Raw genomic sequence first — 21,498 nt, 5'->3', positions numbered from 1 at the left:
TTTACTCATGACAGTATTTGTTAAAAATATTACATCTGCTTTTGAGAAGATAGCATCCTCTCTGTATAATATGGAAAAATAAACTCTACAGGACATGCAACAGACACCCCCAGTTGACACAGAGCTGCTTTAAAAGATCAGATCCACAGAGTCAGAAATGTGAAGGGTTGGTTTTGCCTTCCCTGTTCCCAGGCTTTTAGAACATTGTGTTGCATGAATGGTAAAAGACAAGAATACATAAAAACAGTAAAATGTTTATTTTCTTAGAAAAAAAGAGATTCAAAATGATTGTGATCACACTCCCATTCGTGCTCAGCAAAGCCAATACTGCAAGCTTAGTCCTTGATTAAGATACCTATTAAATGAAACTCTTTTCCTCTTAAAATACAAATTCCCGCTCCTGTATCACTTCCAGTATTTCAGTGATAACATGCTTTTAATGGATAATAGTTTCTCAGCTTTCTTCTGAGCAGAGAAACAAGGCCTGCCATGGCAAAACATCCCATCTCCAAAGCTTGAAATCACCAGCATTAATAAGCACTCCAGCCCGTACACGGACTGACAGACAGCTGTAGGGTGTTCTCAGATGCTTGAATGTTCACTTATGGAAGCTTTGTATAACACTACCTTATTAGATAGAAAACAGGCCAGAAGCCTTAATAAAATCAACAATGTCTTTCAGATTAACTTTAAGGATTTGCTGCGTATCTGGACACAGAGAAAGTGAAAAGTTGCAACAAGTTTTAACTAGCAGCAACAAAAACAGTTCCTTACGAGTTCTTAGCAATATTCCTCATCTGTTCATTAAGAAACACTGTAACTGAATGGAGCATATAATGTGGAAATGATCTTCTTCTGTTATGTAGTGCTGTTCGCTCTAGAAGACTTCCAAAAGGTGTCAACTGGGTTGTAATCTATTTACACAGTAGTATTCCTGGTTTGATTGGCAGAATTGGCACTATGTGACATCTTCCTCTTCTGAACAATAATCACGACCCTGGAAGGAAAAAAGCCAGGTATTTTGTAAATCACTAACTGAAGATACAAAAACAAATAATAGTTACAAATAATGTACTTCAGGTCTGTGAAACAAGGACACTTAAGTTCAGAGGTAGAGAGAAACTGAAAAACAGGCAATGGAGTTTGCGGAACTCCTACAACCATTTCTGGAAGATCTGCACAAAACCAGGACAGGAAGTCACTCCCTTTCTGTCACTGTGAATCTCATAATTTTAATTCTTCCTTTTCTTCCTTCCCATTCCTCCCGCTGTTCTGCTCTCTGGTTCAATACCTGACAACGGAGCATGCTGCTCCAGACAAGGAAGGAAAGAAGCTGAAGCCCAGGGTGCTGAGCAAGGCCCCACCGTGCCGCAGAGATGCTGCCTCTCCTCAGGTGCTGGCAAGAGCCAGGCTGCTGCCACCAGGTGCTCCAGTCCCGTTTCTGCACCCCTGGGGAAGGAGCCATGTCGACATCTAGGAGGTGGCCTTCAAGGCCGTGTCCCTCAGTGGTCGCTGGGCTGCTGCCAGCCAGCTCCTTCCACCTAACACATGTGGGCAGCATGGCACAGTCCGAAAGGGGAGGGGAGGAAAACGCGGGTTGAAACACCAGCGGCACCTCCTGAGCCTTCCTGAGGTGTGAGGTGCAGGCCTGGCGCCCACCAGGCTCTGCACGGAGGGGCCCAACCACCTAACTCAGCGCCCACGTTACCACAGTGTCCGAAGGCAGGACGGAGAGCTCCCCCCACCCCCCACCCCACTGTGCTATGCTACAGACTAAAATTGCATTTTTTCACAGGGAAATGCTTCAGGGCTGCCGTTGGCACGTTTCAGTTGCTCCAGCACAGCAGGCAGGTGCCAGGCCGGCCTGCAGCTGATGCACCAGCTGGTGGGAAGGCAGAGGCCTTGTTGCGGGACGGAGGAACCAAAACAGCTCCTGCAGCCACCCCAATCGCTGTGCTTGAGGTGGAGCAAAGCTCTGCTTAAAAACCAAGTGGAAAAAAAAGGCATTTTTGGTTTATAGCAGCCAAGAACACCACCAGAGTGAGGGCAAGGCAGCCTGGCAGCTTGCATGCAGAATCAGTGATTATACTTGCGTGTGGGTTTTGTCTTAAGAGTACTTCTATTTTGTTTTTAGGGTAAAAGTTTTTGTCTAAAGCGTATTCCCTAGTTTTTGTTTTTTTGTTTGTTTGTTTTTATCAGTAACAATGAAGTCTGTGTTCCTAAGAAGATCAGAGGAAGAAGGAAGCATCTAGATGCTGCCGCCTTCTGTTGTTGCACTGTCGATGTTATGTGCAGGGACTCCTCTTGGTGTTCCTCAGAAGAAAGCCAGGAGAGGCCTCCAGCTCCTGCCTGGCAGCGCTTTGGTCCTGCTGAGCACTGTGGCCCCAGTCCAGCAAAACATGTAAAAAAATATCCATTTTTGCCTTCCTGGCCCCATTGTTTTGGAGGATGCTGGAGTTGATGATGCCTGGAGTGTTGGCACCTGTGATCAATTAGAGGTCTGCTGTGCTTGAGGTGGGAAATCACTGTGGTGGGGTGGTGAAACGACTCGAAACGGTGAGCTGGCCTGCAAAGCTGCAAAGGCCCTCTGGAGAAACCAAAACAGAGACCAAGAAGGAGCTGGGAGATGAGTTCTGCAGCAGAAACAAAGGGCACAGGTAGCACCTGAGTGCAGACCTAAGGAATGGTGTGCTTCTGGGGGAGCAGATGCGTAGTAGGAAGGATGAGAAGAAATGGGGGAAGGCAACAGCCCCCCGAAAAGCAGCAACATTGTGGTTGGGCACACACATCCCAGTGCACAAACCCACATGAGCCCTTCAGCAATTTCTCTTCCTACCCTGAACACCAGCTAACAACTAGGATGGATGGGCCATCATTCTAACTAGTACAGGCCATTAAAGAAGTTTTAATGATTCGGGGTGTAAATGAACTATGTCAAGGAAGATGAGATAGCAGCATACGCATTCAAGTCCAGGTAATTCCTGAGAAATCCAGTCTTCCTCCCCTGCAGTTCCACAATCCAACTTCCACTTTTGGAGGATGACCTTAAGCATCTTAAGACAAGTGTGTGAATTTAGGTAATTTAAAAAAAAAGTCCTTACACTTCTTTCCTGCAAAACCAGGGCAAATGCTTCACCCTCTGCTCTCCCCTCTCTGAGGAGAAGGAAGAAAAGGAGGAGAAGGTCCAGTGGCTGCTGTGGCTTTTGCTCTATACCTCCTCGGGTCTCTGGTGCGGCAGCTGTGCCTTTATGGCTCAGCTCATGTGAACCACTTCTACTTCTGATCCTTACCTTTCCCACTTAATCAGGGAGGCTCTTGCCTTGCTGTTGTCCTCTGCTGGAATGTGATTTCAGGCAAGCCAAATTTTCAAAAAATGACAATAAAGCTGTCCCCAGATAAGCTGCCTCCTTACCACTGCCTGTCCCTGCTTTGTTTTCTTCCTGAACTCTTTGTATGGCTGTGCCATTCCATATCCGAAAGTAAAGCCCATGACTACATTCACAGCAACATGAGTTTCAGACAACATGAAAACCCCAGGAGGTCTTGATGCAGCTCCTGGCAGATGCTGACAGCATTCCTACGTGAGCCAGCTTTCACCCTAGGTCCCAGCTCTGGTGCTGCTCACAGGTGACCTGTTAATTCCTTCTCCTCTTCTCTCCCAATGCTTTGCACACCCAGCTTTTGGTCAAGCAGAAGCTGTGTTCACCATTTGCCACCAGACCTTCACCATGTCTGTTGGCTGAAAACACAGAGCCGCACAGCCTCTCGCCATTTATTCATTCAGCTTTTTAATTGCCTGTTTGGATGCATGTTGCTATGCCACTGGAACACTGCCACAAGAAGCGCTCCGTGGTCTGTCAGGGATTAAATGAATTCCAGAACTCCTGTTTCCTGTGCTGTCAGCTCCTTAACTCTACCCAGCTACTCCGATCCTCCCACTTTATAATCCTGCCTTTCTCATCAGGCCTTCTTCCTTTTTTTTTTTTTTTTTTCAAATTCTGGGACCCTAAGATTATCGGAAAAGTGTCCAGTTGACTCAAGCAGAACCAAAATGTAGCTGAATGCATTCATAGCTCAGCATTCAGCATCAATCTTTATTTTAGGATTTCTTTTTTCCCCACAAATCCTATGTCTTTAATTATCATAATTGCATAAAGTTCCATAATGCAAGTTCAGTCCTAGCTCTTCTCTCAAGGATAGACACTCGAACAGAGATACTAACAGATGTCTCCCCACGAATGTTTCACAGTGTTTTGACATGGAATTTGGGTAGGCAGAAGCTTCATGCACTGGGTGTAACAGTCTGATTTTTACCTTTGGGCTACGTTTGCAGAAGTTTATTCAGCTTTGCCATTCCAATACATGCAGCCAGGAAAACAGCACATGTGGAGTCGATGAACTTTGTCTCAGAGAAGTTCTTCAGATCATTTATTTAAGGATATTTTGACCTCCAGGACTCATAAACACTTTGTTTTCAGCTGCTAAAACATCGGCTTATGTCCTTTAGAATTTAGACTTGTATTAAAGAAATTTTATTTCAGCCAGGCTTACCTTTGCTAAATCCAAAACACACTTTTAATCTTCCTTATAATTCTTATTGTGCGTGTTACAATTGTTGTAACTCATTCCTATTAAATGACCCAGCACCCCTCAGGTTTTCAATGCAAGTTGAGGGATATCTCCCCTCTGACTGTAAGGCTTCTGCAGGTAGCCTGCAGAGTCAGCAACTGACAGTGTGTCTCTGTTACGAATAGTGCTACACATGGCCACGGTTACCAAATTACCATTACAACATGGTCTGGGCCCTTGTCAACCACAGGCAGCCCCCCCTTCTGCTGCCTATTTCAGCTGAAATTAGTGAGTTGCTCAGTGATTTAATTCTTTTAATTGTTCCACTGCTCCTTCATTTCCCCAGAGAAGGGGCTCAGAAAGCTGTTTAGGAATCAAACAAAACTAGTATTTTCTGATCTTTTTGGCACTTGTGGCAGATACCTACAAAAACAATATATTGCTGGCAAAGACTAATCAGAAAGCAAACTTCTCTTATGAAGACAATTTTCTCAGGCACAGGAGGATCCCATACACAGCAGATCCCATGTTCAGCTGTGCATTAACCCCTGCCAATCTTATCAGATGTCAGCAGCTTGAAATGCAAAGGAGCCGTCTTGTCTCTTTCATGGATAAAACTACGTATTTCATCTAAATAGACAGTCTCTGGATCTATATAATAAATCAGTATAAGAGCCCTGGAGAACACCTGCAAGGATCTGAGAGCATGATCCAAAACAGCAAGGAGACACGGTCAACTGTTTCTCAAAGTGGCAGCTGGCAAATTAATGGTATTACTGCCCTGAAACAAATCTAGAAAACAAAACTAACCTGAATTAATAATTAGATACAGTCATTAGATGGGCTGGTCTGTAAATAAGATACATCTTTGGAAAATCCATTTCTTTGGACATTCTGTGTTTGACATTATGGAAGGCGATGATGTCCAGAAAAAGCAGCGAAGTATTTATAGGGTGAATGCATTTGTTCAAAGGAGATGTAGCTCTATTGCAGATATGCATAAACTCTATTTTTAAGTGCATTTATAGAGATGTCACAGGTTAAGCAAAATCCTTCTCCTGTGAAATACTGGTATATATATTTATACTAGTATATACTTCTCTCAGGAATCTACAAACTCCCAACTTCTCATCACATATTCTTCCTTTTTAATCTCATTTTTTACTTTTGTAAGTATTTTTTATTAGTGTAGCATAACAAATTAGTTGCTTGAGACAAAGAAGGGATTCACCCATCGTAGCACTCCAGCTCCTAAGATCAGGAGTGTGGGCAAAAATGACAGAAATTCAGAGTCATCTAAGTAAAAATCTTCCTTCTTTACAATTCAGTAGTACAGATTACTTCAATCAAACTGGGGAATCAAATATTTCATACCACATATTAAATAATGTATGCCACTCCAAAATATGAAGCATAAAGAGTACAACATCAGCTCAAGGTGTAAACAAGAGTTGAAATCTCGCTTCTGACTTCTGTTGTAGACAGGCAACATGATCCAAATAGCCCATTTAGTTCCTGAAGTCTCAGTTTCTCATCTGTGTTGTGGTATAACGATTCTTTAACAATAAATAAAGAAGCTGGGATTTTAATTTAAAAGACTTAGAACTTTATAAACAACAAGTGGTATGGGGGGGTCTCAGACCAGGGTCTCTTCAAGTACTGGGAGGGTGTGGATGCTGTCCACTTCTCCTCCCCATGGAGCTGGGAAACCTGCCTGTCCACTGCCTGGGACAGCAAGCAAGAAAATGGGTGTTTACTGTATTGTTCCTTACCTTTTCAATTTTTTCATCAAGCATTCTGAAGAATTCTTGTTGGCTTTCAGAGATGTGCATGCTGAAAGGCAAAGGCAGAGTATCAGTACCAACAGGACTTTTACCAATTTAAAATGCTGACGCTGCTGTAGTCCAGAACTGTCAAGGAACCTCACTGTAAGCTTTTACCACTGTGGAAAATAAATCACTTTATACTTTGGTCTACAATGACAATTTTTTAATCTTCCCCTCCCCCCTCCTCTTTTCTTGGGTTAATCTAAGGTTTGCCCACAGAAAAATTACTGCATTTGGTTCTGTGTGCGTGTGCTAGACTTGGGACGGTAACTAGGACCTGTGGGCTTCCAGAGGAAATGATTCCCTTTGTCAGGCTGATTAGAGGAACTTACCAGCCTGCTACCTTTCCTTGGGCTTGTCCCTTTGTGTCAAGACAAGGTTTTGCAGACCACCAGCTTCAACAGCACAAAATTAGACGTCTGCAATGTGCAATTAATGTCTAAATTACAGCCTTGCTCTTGAAGACTGTTACACTGAGACACTGTTACAAGAGCACTGCTACATCTGGGCTCTTGCTTCAAGTACCCATGTATGGCTTCAAGCTCAGGCTGGGTGACCCTGCAGACCCAGCAGATCACTCACTTTGATTAATTTTGCAGCACCAAGAGGTTTAGGGGTTAGTGATGGGGTTTTGCATTAGTGATTGGCTGCAAAAGACTATTTCTGGCGGTCTGTAAAATGCTGATGGTGGCATAAGACAATAAACCCTTCCCCAAGGGGGACCTGCAATCCCAAACTAGAGGAAGGTCAGACACAAAGGAAAGAATGAGAAAGACAAAGACAAGGATGTCGAACAGATGGGATTTGGTGTGTGTCTGCTCTGTTTAAGTTACACGGTGATAAGAGCCTCTTGCCTGAAATAACAATATCCCTTCTGCAATGTGAAGGTGGAGCATCCTCTGTAAACGCAGCAAAGAGAGTCTGGGGTGCCTGACACATAGGGTCTGCAGAGAAGTGCCAGGTACTGAATGCAGGATGAAAAAGGAGGAGAAAAAAGGAAGGATGGGACACTGGTGCCAGTGATAACAGTGTGCTGCCAAATGGTCACAAAGACACACAGCTTTTGGAGCTTTTCTTCAACACTAAAAGTTGGTTCACCTTGCCCAAGTCCCATCTCAGACTCCTCTCCTTTGGTACAATCCTTTCAGCTGTAATGAGTTAATACTTCTCCCAGATAACCAACAGCTCACTGCACTTTCCTACAAAGCTCAGCATTCATACTTCACTTGATATTGGGATGAACATATACAATGATACACCTATGCTGGACATAAACAGAGGCTCAGTTCACAAGAGAAGTTCTCAGAAGTTGCATTAAAACCAAAAGCAGCTGATTCAGGAGAGGGAGCAATTCACCTTTCAGTGGCTGTTGGAGTTTTTGTCTCCAGCTATCTGCATTTCTCTCCACCTGAGATAAGGAAAAAGTGCTTGTATGGGGCAGCAGACCCTGTCACTTGCACATTTGGGTGACTCAGAGAGGGGCAGTCCACCTCTCCCTGGGTAGGCAAGCTCTCAGCCCTGGAGACCCATTCACTTTATAGATGATAAAATAATTCTTAGAAGCAGTTGAAGAAAACTCTACACTTAGAAAACCCAGCAGATTGCAGAATTCAGTCCTCCAAGCATTACCACTGGACAGAAACCGCTGTTGGCAAAGGCTGCTGCCCCGTGGCGACTTCTTGGTCTGACAACTGAAACACGAAGACTTCTAAGCAGATAGAAGGCAGCGTTAGCATGAGCCCAGGTGTGACTCTGGTATATCCAATTTAAAAGATGCAGGAATTTAGCCCCAGCAGAGACCCTGCAGGACCTGAAGAGTACGGCAGGGAGGGAAAGGACCCACCTCATAGCACAGCACTTCACCAGATGGAGAGAGCACAGGAAACATACTCTTCCCTTTGCAACAGCACAGACCCAGTTTCTAGTGAAATGAGATGATACTGTTGCAACTCACATCAACCATCATTTGTAAGGAAATTAAATGGAGGGGGCAAAAAAAGCATTGCACTGCCATATACATCAGAAGTCCCACTGGGGGTAGGCCATGATCTTCTGAAAAGTTTAGCTGGGCAGTAAGACTGCCGTGCTATTTTAGAGATGCAACACACAAATGCTGACAGCGTGTTGGTTTTGAGGAGCTGTGTGAAATTATAAAAACGTTAGCAGGGAACTGACAGTGTTAATGAATACGAGACAGAAAACCACTGAATCTAAGCAGAATTTTTGGGCATTCCTTCAGAAGAAAATAATTTCCCCAAATAGAAATGTGGAAATCATTATTTTCTAACAAGCACATCAGAAGGCATGTGAATGCTTTTTCAGATGTTTCATGGCAGGCTGATGGAACACATTTTATGAAAACACGGGATTCCTAGCAGGATAAAAATGGTATGAAATACCACTTCTTTCATTTTATGCTTCAGGCACCGTTACTCCATGAGTTTCTAACATGTCTCAGGAGTCCTCAATGGAACGTACTTTATCATGTAGCTTGCCAAAGATGTCAGCACAGTCGTTTTTGAGGATGAGCAAGTGCCTGAGAACTCAAGGCATGGTGCAGGGATGAAGGAGGATCTGGCAGGTATTGGCACCCATCACTAAGAGTGAGGACCAGCTCCTTGGCCTTGGTCTACAGGCTCCCTACACACGTTGCTTTTTGAGTCCAGGGCTCCAGATACAGAAATCTGAATCTTCCTATGTATGGGAAGAGCCCTTGCAATCTTACTTTGGTACATTGTTTACTTTTTGTTTTGAAATAACACCCATTCTGCAAGAAGGGTCCTCCAAGAAACATAATTTCTGCATTTATTTCTGCTCTTTTAGCTAAGTAGCCCTTTCCCACACAATGCTACCTTCCCCTTTGCAATCCGAATTTTCCTGGTTTTCAGATTATAAACCTAAAAAACCAAATGTGCACATGGTAACAGATATTTGCTGACTTGGTGATTAGGAACTCAAACACATGTACCTACTTCACAAAGAGAAATCCACTGGTACACATCAACAGTGTATTGCGTAAACAGCAGAGGCTTAGGCAAACAGTGAGTGTTTTACCCAACAACCTAATGTTACATTCTGCAATTCTCCTAGAGGCTGCCTTTGTTTTTGCGGGAATGTTATGGATTATTTACTTTTGCCAAACTATTATTTTTAGGAAGGTGCTTTTTGGTGAATGAAAGTCAGTTCTGATTTCTACAGGAACTTTTAATGTTGGAGTCTGAGGATAGACTGGTGTCCCTGAACCCACACAATCCTTCTGTCCTGGGTGCATCAGAGAAGGTGACCCATGAAAAGGGATGTCTCTTTTGGCCCAGGCTGATTTATACTGGCAGTCACAGAGGAAGGTGACTGTGCCTCGGTATCAAAGCACTTAAATGCACCTCTGACCCTGCTGGGAAGAACCAGGTGACAGTAATGAAACAGTTTTGCTGAAGGGTGATTTTACCTCCACCTCCTTGCTGTGAACTTCTTTGCAATTATAACTGAAGCACTGATTTCTTCAGTTTCAAAGGAGGCTGAATTACACTGTCAGTTCATTAGGAAATTACTGAAGTTTCCAGATTTGAAACTGCACACTTGGTATGCAGCAAGTTAAAGTAATAAGTGCCCTGAAGGCAGAGCATAAAGAACAGCACTTCTGCTATTGTTCAAAACTCAACAGCAAAGCTTTATCACCTCTTCGTTAAGAACGTGATATATGGCTCCACGTAATGTTATTTTCAACCCAATTAGTGATTAAAATGTAACAGTGATTTAGATAAGAAAGGAGCTACTACTAGCCCAGGAGCTAAATATTTCATGGCATATGCAATGTGTACTGATCTCAGCCATGGCACAGCAGAGAACTCTGGCTAGGGACTGGACATCAGCTGCACATCAACCCTAATTTTAGAGAAACAACTTCACTATTTTAAATGGAAAAGTTTGCCGTTACTTATCCCAGGGGTCTGTGAGGCTGTACATCTGATAACCAAAGCCAAGAGATAGCAAAAACTTCCCTGGGAACTTAACTGCTAGTATTTAGGAACATTAGTACATATATAATTTTGTTTATGCTTAAGTTGCATGGAAAGCTGAGAAGTAACACTGTATGGCACATCTTGGCCGTGCAAAGGACAGGACAGACACTGCAGGGATGTCAGCACCAATGCTACCCAGCTGTGTTCTTGTTCTTACCTGTTTTATTTAAAGTGGGTATGGATTTCAGGCTGTTGGAACCACCAATCGGTTTGTGCTTGGCAATAACTGGGAATTTCACAGATACCTCTTTAATCTTGCACACATTTGTACTAAATTGAAAATAAAAATAGAACTTACTTTGCTCTGGGTTGATGTACTAATCCTGGGATCTCTTTATTAGATTTAAGTCTTACATTTGAACTGGCACTTTTTTCCTGAAATACACAGAAAACACAGTAGAGGTACCATCAGTATTTATCATGCAGCAAAGCACAACAGGCATTTGGCATCACTGCATCACATGCTGCTGGGTCCAGCCACCTGTGCAACCGAATGCGAAAAGCTCAACAAAAAAAAACAAAATTAAAGGCAAAACCATTGATGCTACAACCCTGTGAAACATGGGGCTATCACCCTGGGTGGGCAATTGTTAAATGTTACCAGTTCAGTGGCTGGGGGCTTGCTGCTGCACAGCCCCGGGTCATGGGGTGAGTCCCTGGGGGATTTGCAGCCATCGAATGCTGCGCTGGCTAATGGCCCTCCTGCAGTCCAAGTGCACCGGGGGCTGCTCCTCACAGAGCTGTATGAACACCGCCACTAATTAGCACCTGAAGGTAGCGAGGCAGAGCCCCAGAGTCACCCAGACTTGTAGGTTTGCTCAGAATGAAGGTGAGACACGAGCATTGCAGGGAGAACGATGTACGGGAGAAAACATATATTAAATATGGGAGAAACCACATGTTAAATGTTCCAGCGAAGAGGAGAACATCAGTGGCAGATTTTACTGGCTCAGCCATGAAACTGGACACAAGGGGCCCAGGCAAGGCCACCAGAACACGTTTATCAACAAGCACACAATCGAGTCCTTTGTGGAGAACCAGAACCCCTAAAAACACAATGAAACATAACAAAATGGTGGGGAGGGAAAAGAGTTGAGTCCAGAGCCAGCATTTCAAGGTACCCCTTGCTCTTGTGCCAGAAGTTGCTGTGAACCAAAGTGCATATGCTTCTGTTGTCTGCGAAGACTGGGAGCAGGATATAGCCCCTTTCACATCAGCACAGTGTGTTAGGGAAAGCTGACGGTACAGATGGAAGAGAGCTGAGTTAAAATTTATAGCCCACCCGCCACACAAATCCTTCTCTGTTTCTTCAGTGCATCAAGCCTGTGACAATTTAAGAAACGTAAAAGCAAGAATTAGTGCTTTTGTGGGTAATTTTGACAGTTTTGTTTTGTCTTATTTAGTCTTTGAATGTCTGAATGACACAACATGATTTATAAGAGGGCTACTAAATCACTGAATTAAAAAAAAAAAAAGATAGACTGTCTAGCAGTTAATATTTTAATGAATAATTCTACAAGGAATGTAAACATCAACTGCCTCAGCATATTTAACACTGTTCAAGGATATCTTCTAATCCTCCCAAACAGAAAAGTGTCTTGCATGAAAATAACAGTGAGAGAGAAACAAGCCTTCCTTCCCAGCCCTACCAAGCACCCCTGCTTCCCTCAGCCACTGCCTTCCCAGCATCCTGTGACAGAAAGTCAACACAGCAGAACAGAAGATGAATCCGTTTGCTTTCAAAGCATCTTTGAATTTTAGCTGTGAATGACTCTCTATATGCACGGTGAACTCATTGTCAAGCAAAATAAGAGAAGTAGGTTGCACAGGGAAGAGGACATGAAACCCAGGAGCCAGATGAACTCCAGCCTCATGCACCAGGCAAGCCCAGCCTTTATCCGCAAGTCTGCTCGGCCCGCTCATTTGTTCTCCACCAAAAGACTACTGTGAATCCATTGCTCCCATTAAAAGGCAAGGAAAGCTCTGATTTACAGCTCCCGCGTCTGGAGCTACGATAAATCAGGGTGACACAAACCCAGCTTTCCACACCTCCACTTGTGGTTTGGCGTCAGTGCAGCTCTATCAGTAGCTGGCATCAGCACAAATTCCAGTATATAGAAACTTCTGTCACTTAGGAACAAATAGACAGACACAAGAAAAATACATATTGCCTTCTCTCTGTGGAGCCCAGAATGTTATTTACCATATTATCAGACTTACAAATGGAGATAGAAATAAAATTTAGTTTTACTTGACTTCAAGAGTGCAAAGTTTATTCTTTCCTCTCCTATTGCTTCTGATAATTAACAGACCTCAATTATTTATTTCTTACAATTCTTCTGTTTAATCAGAGAACATGTCACCTTTTCCATCTGCTCCTCAGCAGGAGTAAACAGAAGAGGAATTAGGAGAAAAATGAAATCCAACCAGCCCCTGAACTGGCTCAGTACTTTGCTCATACCTCTTATTTACAGCACTGATACATCATTACGTTGACCAAAATATGGGCTTTGACAAAAACAGATATTCAAAAATAATTCTTCAAAATACAAATAAATGGAATATTTTTTTCCCATCGCTGTTGAAGAGACACTGATTCATCAGAAACTAATGGTTTGGATTCTAATTTTGAGCAAAACCAGATGGTTTGTTAGCCACAAGCCATGGCTGGGCTAGCTCACACATTCACAGTTACTACCAAAGTCTTACTCATCCCCCCTATATTTCCAGGCCCAACCCACTGCTTAATTCAAAATACTTTTTGAAGTAATTCACCTCCACAAGTAAGCTGTTTAATGGCAGCATCAGGCAGCGATGAATTTTAGCAACATCAACCACAGGTTACATCTGACAGACAACACGATGACACCCAGCTGACAAACCCGAAATAGTTTAAGGCAGTCGGATTGCTCTTTGAGGCTGACTGGACCTGGGCTGAAGTGTCACTTCTCTCAGTTCAAACTCATTTTCTCTGTCTTTGAGGCACGTGAGTCAGTGATTAACACTGAGTAAGTTACCATGCATCTGCAGAAATGCAAGTGTTTTCAGAGTCCTAATCTGCTGCAAATAGAAATTAATATGTAAAATTTAGCTTTTAATCTAGCTCTGCTTATACGGATTATTTGAAGGAAACACATTAAATATCGCCTCTCATCACAACTTTAAAAATAAGCCATGCAGAATGCTGTACTTGGATAGGGGCATTAGCTAGTCTGTGGTAAGAAGGCATTTTACTGGTAAGTGGGCATTTTACTCCCCATTATTTCGCAATTAATCATTATCAGGGTAAAGCTGTCATCAAATCAAGGTGATTTCATCTGATAGATTCGTTAATTATTGTTAATCTCTACATAAAGAATGTGCCATTTCAGAATTTCAGGGTGTTAACAGATGGCAGTGATTCCACTGCCAGATGCTATTAACACAGCAACAGCCACTACTGCCATTATAATTATGTATCTGTCAGCATTCCCCTTGATGCTTCCCCTCTTACAAAGCCATGGGAGCTTCATTTTAGGCATTTTCTTTTCTTCCTCAGATTACCACAGATGGACACAAGTAAGCTGCAAACAGTCTTTCTGCTTGACTCGAACACTCATGACCAAAAGCACAAGGCTTAATAACATAGGGCCAATACAGAGATGCTCTCAGATATTTAATGAAGAGACTACATATCATTTTATGTGCTTTTTTTTTTTTTTCTTAATTGATGAGACTGTCCAGAAAGAAATAATTAAAGGTGCAATTAGCAATTCTGCCACCTAATGGCTAATTTTCATTAACCGGCAATCACATTTTGGTCTTCAGGTGTTTTTCTCCAATGTTGCAATAACTGAGCAAATATGCAACCAAACGGGGAAAAAACACAGAATAGTAAAACTTAGTGCAAGAAAAATGAGCTTTTTTTGTTTCAACACTATTATTTTTGCAACTCAGAAAATCTTCAAGTATCCAACTTGCAGCTGTACCATGGAGTCACCAATGTCTGTAAATGGCACATGCACTAAAATTAGTACTGCTTTTAAGATACATTTACATCTGTAAACTTATGTTTTGCTACTAAAACACAGTCCACAGAAACATAAAGGGTACAGACAGTGATCATATTTTACTCGATATTGGTAGTTTACAATTATTCAAATACTTATAAACAACATTCCTCATTTGTATCAAGATTATGTTTTCCTTCAAAGCAGCCTGCAGCACCTTTCAAACTGGTTTCTGGGGCTATTTGATTTACTGTTAAAATCACTTAGGGAAAAAATGATATATTTTTTTCTATTTTTATAACGTACCATTCTTCAAAATAATAGTAGTTGAAAAGAAAGAACAAATGGCTCAGTTAGAAAGTCTGAAAAATGAAATGTAAAATTTCAGTCTGACAGCTCAGCACTTTTTGTGCCCCTCAGTTATGAGAACCAGCCTCAGGTAGTGATATTTTACATGGATTATCTTGATAAATGAGGGGGAACATGGGAGAAAGACAGACTTTACTGATTGTACAAAGAGTTTCCTTGCTCTCTACATATGCAAGCACTGACTTTTTATATCCCCATTTGCAGGAAGTCTGTACAGGCCTAACAGAGCCTCCTCCTTCTTTCTCCTGTTACTTGGAAGCAAAACCGTCTGAAAATGTTATTTAGGATAACTTGCTAACTTTATAGTGCAGGGGCAAACTGAACATTGAAAAATCTCAGACACTGGTGAAGGGGGAAGAGAATTATTCTTTAATCCCATTCACCAGATGAATCACATTATCCCTACCATAATGTGTATACATACATACACTGTGTGGTCCAGAAGGGAGTCCTGGGGACACTCTCAGTAAGTCAGAGCATGGCATGGAGTGTGTACATCAGATAGTGCTAACACACAAAGCCCACCCTGCTCCTCCTCTCGGGATCCTATCCAAGTCACAAGGGACAATGTTCACGTTGAGGAGATGCTTCAAAAAGCTGTTATCATCCCCATCATTAGAAGGACCTTATACCTTTCCATGGTAAGTCTATCAACATCGGTTATGAGAAAAGCAAACATTGGCACGAACTCCCCTGATCTCCCAAACACATCCCAGATACCTGTGACTACTGATATTTCACAACGTGGACTCAGTCACGTAGACTCCTGAAGGCACAACCATGACACAAGTCAACGGGTGCTGGCACTACTCCACTACTGACACACGTCTTGCCCCAGGCTCCTAGAAAATGCTGTCTGCCAAAGGAGCCCTGTTTTGGGGAGCACCTTGCACTGAGCGTTAGGCCAAATTTTCCCCAACTAAGAATGAGGGACCTGCCCATGATGCCTTACTCCTGTAAAAGGTCCTTCTTGATAAACTGGACATCGGAACAATTTTTTTTTTTTGAGTAGGTTTGTTAAATTTTATTCCCAATTAACAAAATGGGAGAAAGTGAAGGCTGAAGACTTCTGGCTGAAATTGTGGCCATTCAAGCATGGACAGGGGAGGGAGAAACAGACACACAGCTGGGCATTTATTTTGGAAAAGAATATGATTCCACGAGCCCAGCCAACAACACGCTGGGAGCCTGCACAGATGCCAGGAGCACAACTCGTATTTGGCAGAGAGAAATCCTGTGCTTTTATCAGCAGTCCATGGTTTCCTCAAATTCATTCCAGAGGCCTCATCCTGAAACATGCTGCTCTTTGCCAGGTACTATGGGTAAATTTTACTGTAGTGACTCTAGCTCCTGAAATGTAAAATGGAAGAAAGGGATTCTGAAAACACCAAAAAAAAAAAAAAAAAAAAATTACTTGAAAAGTGATAAAAGCAGGTAAAAATGGGGTGAATCCTGAGCGGCTTTCTACAGCCCACCAGAAAGTCGTCCATATGCTGTAATCTGAGAAATGCTTCTTTTAGTGTTTATTTACCAGTCAGTGATACCCTATAAGCACGCATACACGTATTCATCTTGCTCAGCAAGGTCTGATTTAAAGTCAACAAGAGTTGTTCCATTGAGTGCTGGTGGCTTTCAGCCCAGGCCTTCAAAGCACAGAAGAGAAACAGTTGTTGTGCCTGTACAAAATAAACACAATCCACGTGGAGATACTATCACCAGATAACCTACTGAAGAAGCCAACACAGCAATTCAAGGCAAGCACGACTTGGAAGAATAAAATGAGGCTGCAGAAGCATATTGGGTACAAGGGCTGGATGAATCTGGAGACCAGACAGAAGAAAGAAAAAAATGAAGTAAATAAAAGACTACCTGAGAACTTGCTCCAACCTCAGAGCAGTTTGAACAAAGCCTAATTTAACCCTCCAAGAGAGTAAGCAAACAAAGCGCTTGCAGACTGTGGTTCTGGCTGGAGGCAGGGTAACAAACATGCTCTATCTGCAGGTTTGGTCTCATTTCAGTTCTCACCCTGCTGGCTCCCCTGCATTAATCTCCCTCTTCAGGGATAACTTACCGGACGTTGCCTGCATTCTGCTCTGGCTGCCACCCTCCTGTTTTTTTTCTTGGATCAGTTGTTTGCATATTGAAAGCAAGATCAACTAGCGAGGTAAGTAATTTGTAGTTGCTTTTTTAAATCCTACAGAGGTTAAAACCAGGGGGTGATTATTAGAGAAAAGCCTACTGTGCCTCTTACGCTTAGTTCAGGTTGCAGGATAGCAACAAATCTGAAAAGTCCAACCAGAAATGTAAAGTTAAAAAGAATAAATAAATAAATAAATAAAAATAATAATTAAAAAAAAAAAAAACAAACAAACAACAAACACACAAAACAGCAAAGAGGTCTCTCCGGAGAAAAATGAAGGACTTCTCCTGCAATATCTCAATACTGTTCACTCTCAGCCAAAGTTACTGGTCTTTGAACTTTGATAAATAGCATCACTGAAGAGCAGGAACAAAAAAAAAAGAAAGGGAAAAAAAAGGGGAAAACTCCTATCACTAAAGGGTTTTCAAAGGGCATTAATATTTACTACATCTAACAGCTACAAGTTTTTAAACTTACCCATCAGCTTTTCAACTCCTCCTCCCCCACTATGAACATGAGGCTATTTGGTCATGGGAATTCCAATGAATTTTGTAGAGTAACCATATACCAGGAAGGCTAAAGACAAACTGAAATGCAGACATGGGAAGAGCTGGCATGAAGACAGGAAATGAAAAGAGGTAAACAGATGAAATTAATGATAAGGAACATAAATACATATGGACCATTATATCTCAAAGTTCTTTTCTGCAGATAGATTGCTAAACTTCAAGGTGTCCCTTACAGAAGATCAGAAGTGTGATTACTTGAGAAGTGCCTCTGTTCTGTAACAGGAGGTTTGCACCACCCTAAACGTCAGGGTTTCCTGGTTCTCCATTTCGAGGGCAACAGTCTGCAAAATGAAGTTGAGGATCACCCCCTGTTAAGCTTTGCAAGGGAAAAAACTGACTGAATACTGGCCCTCACAATTGTGTACAACAGATACCAAGGTGATATGGGATTGCTCCAGGGCATCAAGAACATTTGCTTACATTGAAACATATCCAGAATTATTGTGAAAAAAATGCTGTAGGCAGAAAGGAGACCTGCTCACCAGCTCTCCTAATGGATCAGACCTTTAATGGCTTTGGTACATCAGTATGGCTGAAAGTTTTATCTAGCAAATTAAAAATAGATGGATAAAAGTTTAAAACTACATTGTCGACAAATTACAAGATTAGATTAACTCCTGAGAAAACTTCAGAGGTTTTTAGGGTACTTAGCAACAAAAAGCACAATCAACCTTGCTCTTTTCTGGGTATGTCAGTCTTCTGGATTGTACGGCCACCCTGGATAACAAAAACTGGCTCAAAATTAACTTACTGCTTATTAAGCCTATGTCATTAATTATTCTCTCTCTCAACAAGCTTTCACAGAAATACACTTATTTACAGTAAATGTATATATTACTCATACCCTCGTATTTCTCACGTATGTCTCCCAAAAGTAGTTTGCCATCAAATGTAGTAACGTGGAAAGAGCTGGCATTAACTATGAAACAAGGGTATGGTGTGAAGTCTGTAAAACATTTATAGCCAGGAATAAACAGTATAGACGGTCTTAGAAGTAACCTGGAGTATTATGCAGCCTGTCTGCAGCAAGGTATGTATCCAGTATTTCCTGAATAAAGCACTTTGCTGGCATGGCAAGCAGGTTATTGCTACTACAATTTTTGCAGAGCTTTTTATTGGGATGGCTTTGAAGAGCTTTATGCCCTTCAAAGATATACAAGAGAAATATCTAGAGAACTAGATGTGCTGTTCTTGGATTTTTAAATAGCTGGACCTAAAATTTCATCAGAGGCAAGACTGAGCTTCAACAGCCTGCTTGCAGAACATGCTCTGCACCCACCCCCCACTGGAGAAGCAGTTCCCTGAGAGGTGCCTCCAAGTCAGGCACACACAAGCACAGTACCCTGAGATCTTTCTGCACTGCCAAAGCCAGCCAAGACCGCTGACAAACACAGCTCCTAAACATGTGAAAACTGTATGCTGCATGTGGCAGGCTGATGCCGAATGGACACTGCTGCTAACATCTTCCACTTGCTGTGTGTCTGACAAAGGAAATAAAATCACATTAATGTATGTTTCAAAACAGCAAGAGTTCCCCTACAATAAGCTCTCATACTACCAGCACTGTCCAAAGTGAAAATTTTAAAATTTTTGGTAGATTGCAGTTATGTAAATGCCATCACTGGAGCACATTTTCAATGTCTGCATTGTGCTCCTCTCAGTGTCTGTTTTATTTGCATTAATTCTAAAATTTGTAAGTGGTGCAAAATTTAAGGCCCAAGAGAGCAGAGTTACAGTTCTCGCTACATAGGCATAACAGTGTGAATATTAAGTGTGACAAATGTACCATGACATACATGTGAAGTATTATGGCTGCAGGAGGAACCTTAAACTGCTGTATATGTTTTGTACAATCTTTTCATTGCTTTGTTTAGCTGTTGCTTCTGAATAATAGAAAAAAAAATATTACAATGAATACAGCAGCCTGCTCAATTACTGAGCTTCCGGTCCTCAGGTGTACAGGAATGGATTTTCCCCGGATTTTCCAAACAAATTTATCTCAGACTAATAATGAGAACAGATATGGTATACAGCAGAATGAAAGAAACCAAAAGCCGTTTAAAAATGTTATAAGTTATTTAATTCAGTTACAGAAGGTGGGTTTTTAAGTGTTTGTCTCCTCTAAGTTTCCTTCGAAAAAGAACAGATAAATAAGTGTGTCTCCTCAGTGTTAGCAAAATAGGGCACCAACAAAGTCAACACATTCCATCCACGATGAACAGAAATAGCTTTGGATGCTTGGGATATTGCAGATTAGAGGAAGATAACCAAACCAATACTGGGTGAAAAGCTACCTTAAAATTGAATTGCAGGCCTGAAAATACTGATGTCCAACATATATTTAAGAGTCACTATGTGATTGTGTGCCTGATAAGCCCACCATTATCCACTTTGATTTTACAGTGCCCATCAGCTCACCTTCTGTACTGCCTCTTCCCAAATCCTCACAGGTAGGGGAGGGCACAGAAAAGACTCAAAATGAGCTCTGCCCGCTTTTGCCGGAAAGCAGCAAATCTTCTTTTGTCTAGTAAAACATTAGTGCTGACACTGCAGCTGCCATGCATCAGTCCCAGCAGTGGCATTGCCATGGAATGGCATCTGCTCCCTCAGGAGAGACTGGCAGCAGGAGAGGAGGTCTGATACACACACGAGATCAGCATGGCCAGGGATGGGTCCACCACACACCCACTGAATGCCAGCAGTCCCTTGATCAAAATGTGAGATAGCATTGTGAAACGGTCACCTGAAAGCCTCCCATGGTACCAAATAGCACTACAGGAAGACATTTCAGAGTACGAACAACCTGAGGGCATCTAAACCACGTGGTACCTAAACCACGTCAAAGGATTTCTGTCTAACTCGTTCTCCAAACCCCAGTACTGAAGGTTTTCTCAACAGCCTGTCATTGTGCCACTTCCCTGAAAGTTCAGACATTTTCCTTCTACCTAGCTTAAATCTTTGTCCAATGTCTTCCTGCATTCCTGCGATCACAGAGGAAAGATGACTGTCATGCCTTTTAAAGTAACCTTTTATATATCGGGTGACTTGCATTTCCTTCTGTATTTTAGGCTAAACACATCAATTGATTCCATCTTCCATTACAGCTTACGTTTGCTAAACCTCCCATTCTTGTCACTCCCCTCTGGGCTCTTTCCCTTCTGCCTACATCTTTCCTACAGAGTGTGCTTCCAATTTTAGTCACAGTATTTAAAGCCTTACTGAAGTCAGGCCGTATCATGTGTTTTGCCACATGTGAGAGCAAGACAAGCTCCTGTTTGTCTTGCATCTCACAAGATGCAAGATGTGGCATCTCAAACCAGTGAGGTTAACCCAGCACATCCCGAGATGGCGTATCTCTGCTAACAGCAGCCCTATCTGAGACTCTTGAGCAACCGGACGGAAGCTACATGTGGCTCCACCAACTATTTTTACTTTCGAGGTTTCCCTAAAAATAGAAAATATGCTTAGCTTTGAAAAACAGAGTAGATCACATATTTTGGGGTTGCAAGCCCAACTCTTTCAAAAACAGAGGCAGCACTGGTTCAACCCCCTTTGACTTCTCTAAGTGTACTCAGCATGTACTCATTTTGTTACTGGAAAGCATGGTTTACAGCTGACATGTCCCTACATATGCAGGAGACACCTATACACTGTGCATTCATACCTCAGAAAAAAACGAGGCAAATAACAGCTGCAGGAGAAATAAACAGATCTCAGTTTCTCTAACAGGTACCTAAAATTTGTGGTACAGTGCTCTCTCAAGCCAAAGAGTTGTAAAGGATGATCTGTCTTCCTGCCTCAACCATGGGATTACTAAAACAAACAAACAAATAAACAAATAAACAAACAAAAAGCCACAATGCTTTAGTACAAACACATGATAATAATGTAAAATATCTGTTTGTTCCATGACTCACAGTCTAACAGGTCTTCCAAAAATTAACAAAAATCCCATGCAACCAAAGCATGCACTCTTACATCATCTTCAATTTTCCTATTTCTAATCAAAACCAGCTT

The 21,498-nt window shown here is 42.1% G+C and overlaps 1 protein-coding gene across 1 annotated transcript in view; it reads right to left on the bottom strand.

Annotated features, from left to right (window-relative positions):
* Window positions 1–234: 234 nt before the first annotated feature.
* The window catches only part of C8H1orf21 (chromosome 8 C1orf21 homolog), a 106,306-nt gene continuing 85,042 nt past the window's right edge, over window positions 235–21,498 (bottom strand). The window contains exons 4-6 of the mRNA XM_068691263.1: window positions 10,713–10,789; window positions 6,342–6,402; window positions 235–997 (exon numbers count right to left, since the gene is read on the bottom strand). Coding sequence (XP_068547364.1) covers window positions 959–997; window positions 6,342–6,402; window positions 10,713–10,789 — 177 coding nt within the window. The 3' untranslated portion in view covers window positions 235–958. The remainder of the gene's footprint in view (window positions 998–6,341; window positions 6,403–10,712; window positions 10,790–21,498) is intronic.

This window comes from Anas acuta, chromosome 8, assembly GCF_963932015.1.
Source record: "Anas acuta chromosome 8, bAnaAcu1.1, whole genome shotgun sequence".
Classification (NCBI taxonomy): Eukaryota; Metazoa; Chordata; class Aves; order Anseriformes; family Anatidae; genus Anas; species Anas acuta.
The sequence above is the reverse complement of the archived record's forward strand: the minus strand, read 5'-3'. Positions and strand labels throughout refer to the sequence as shown.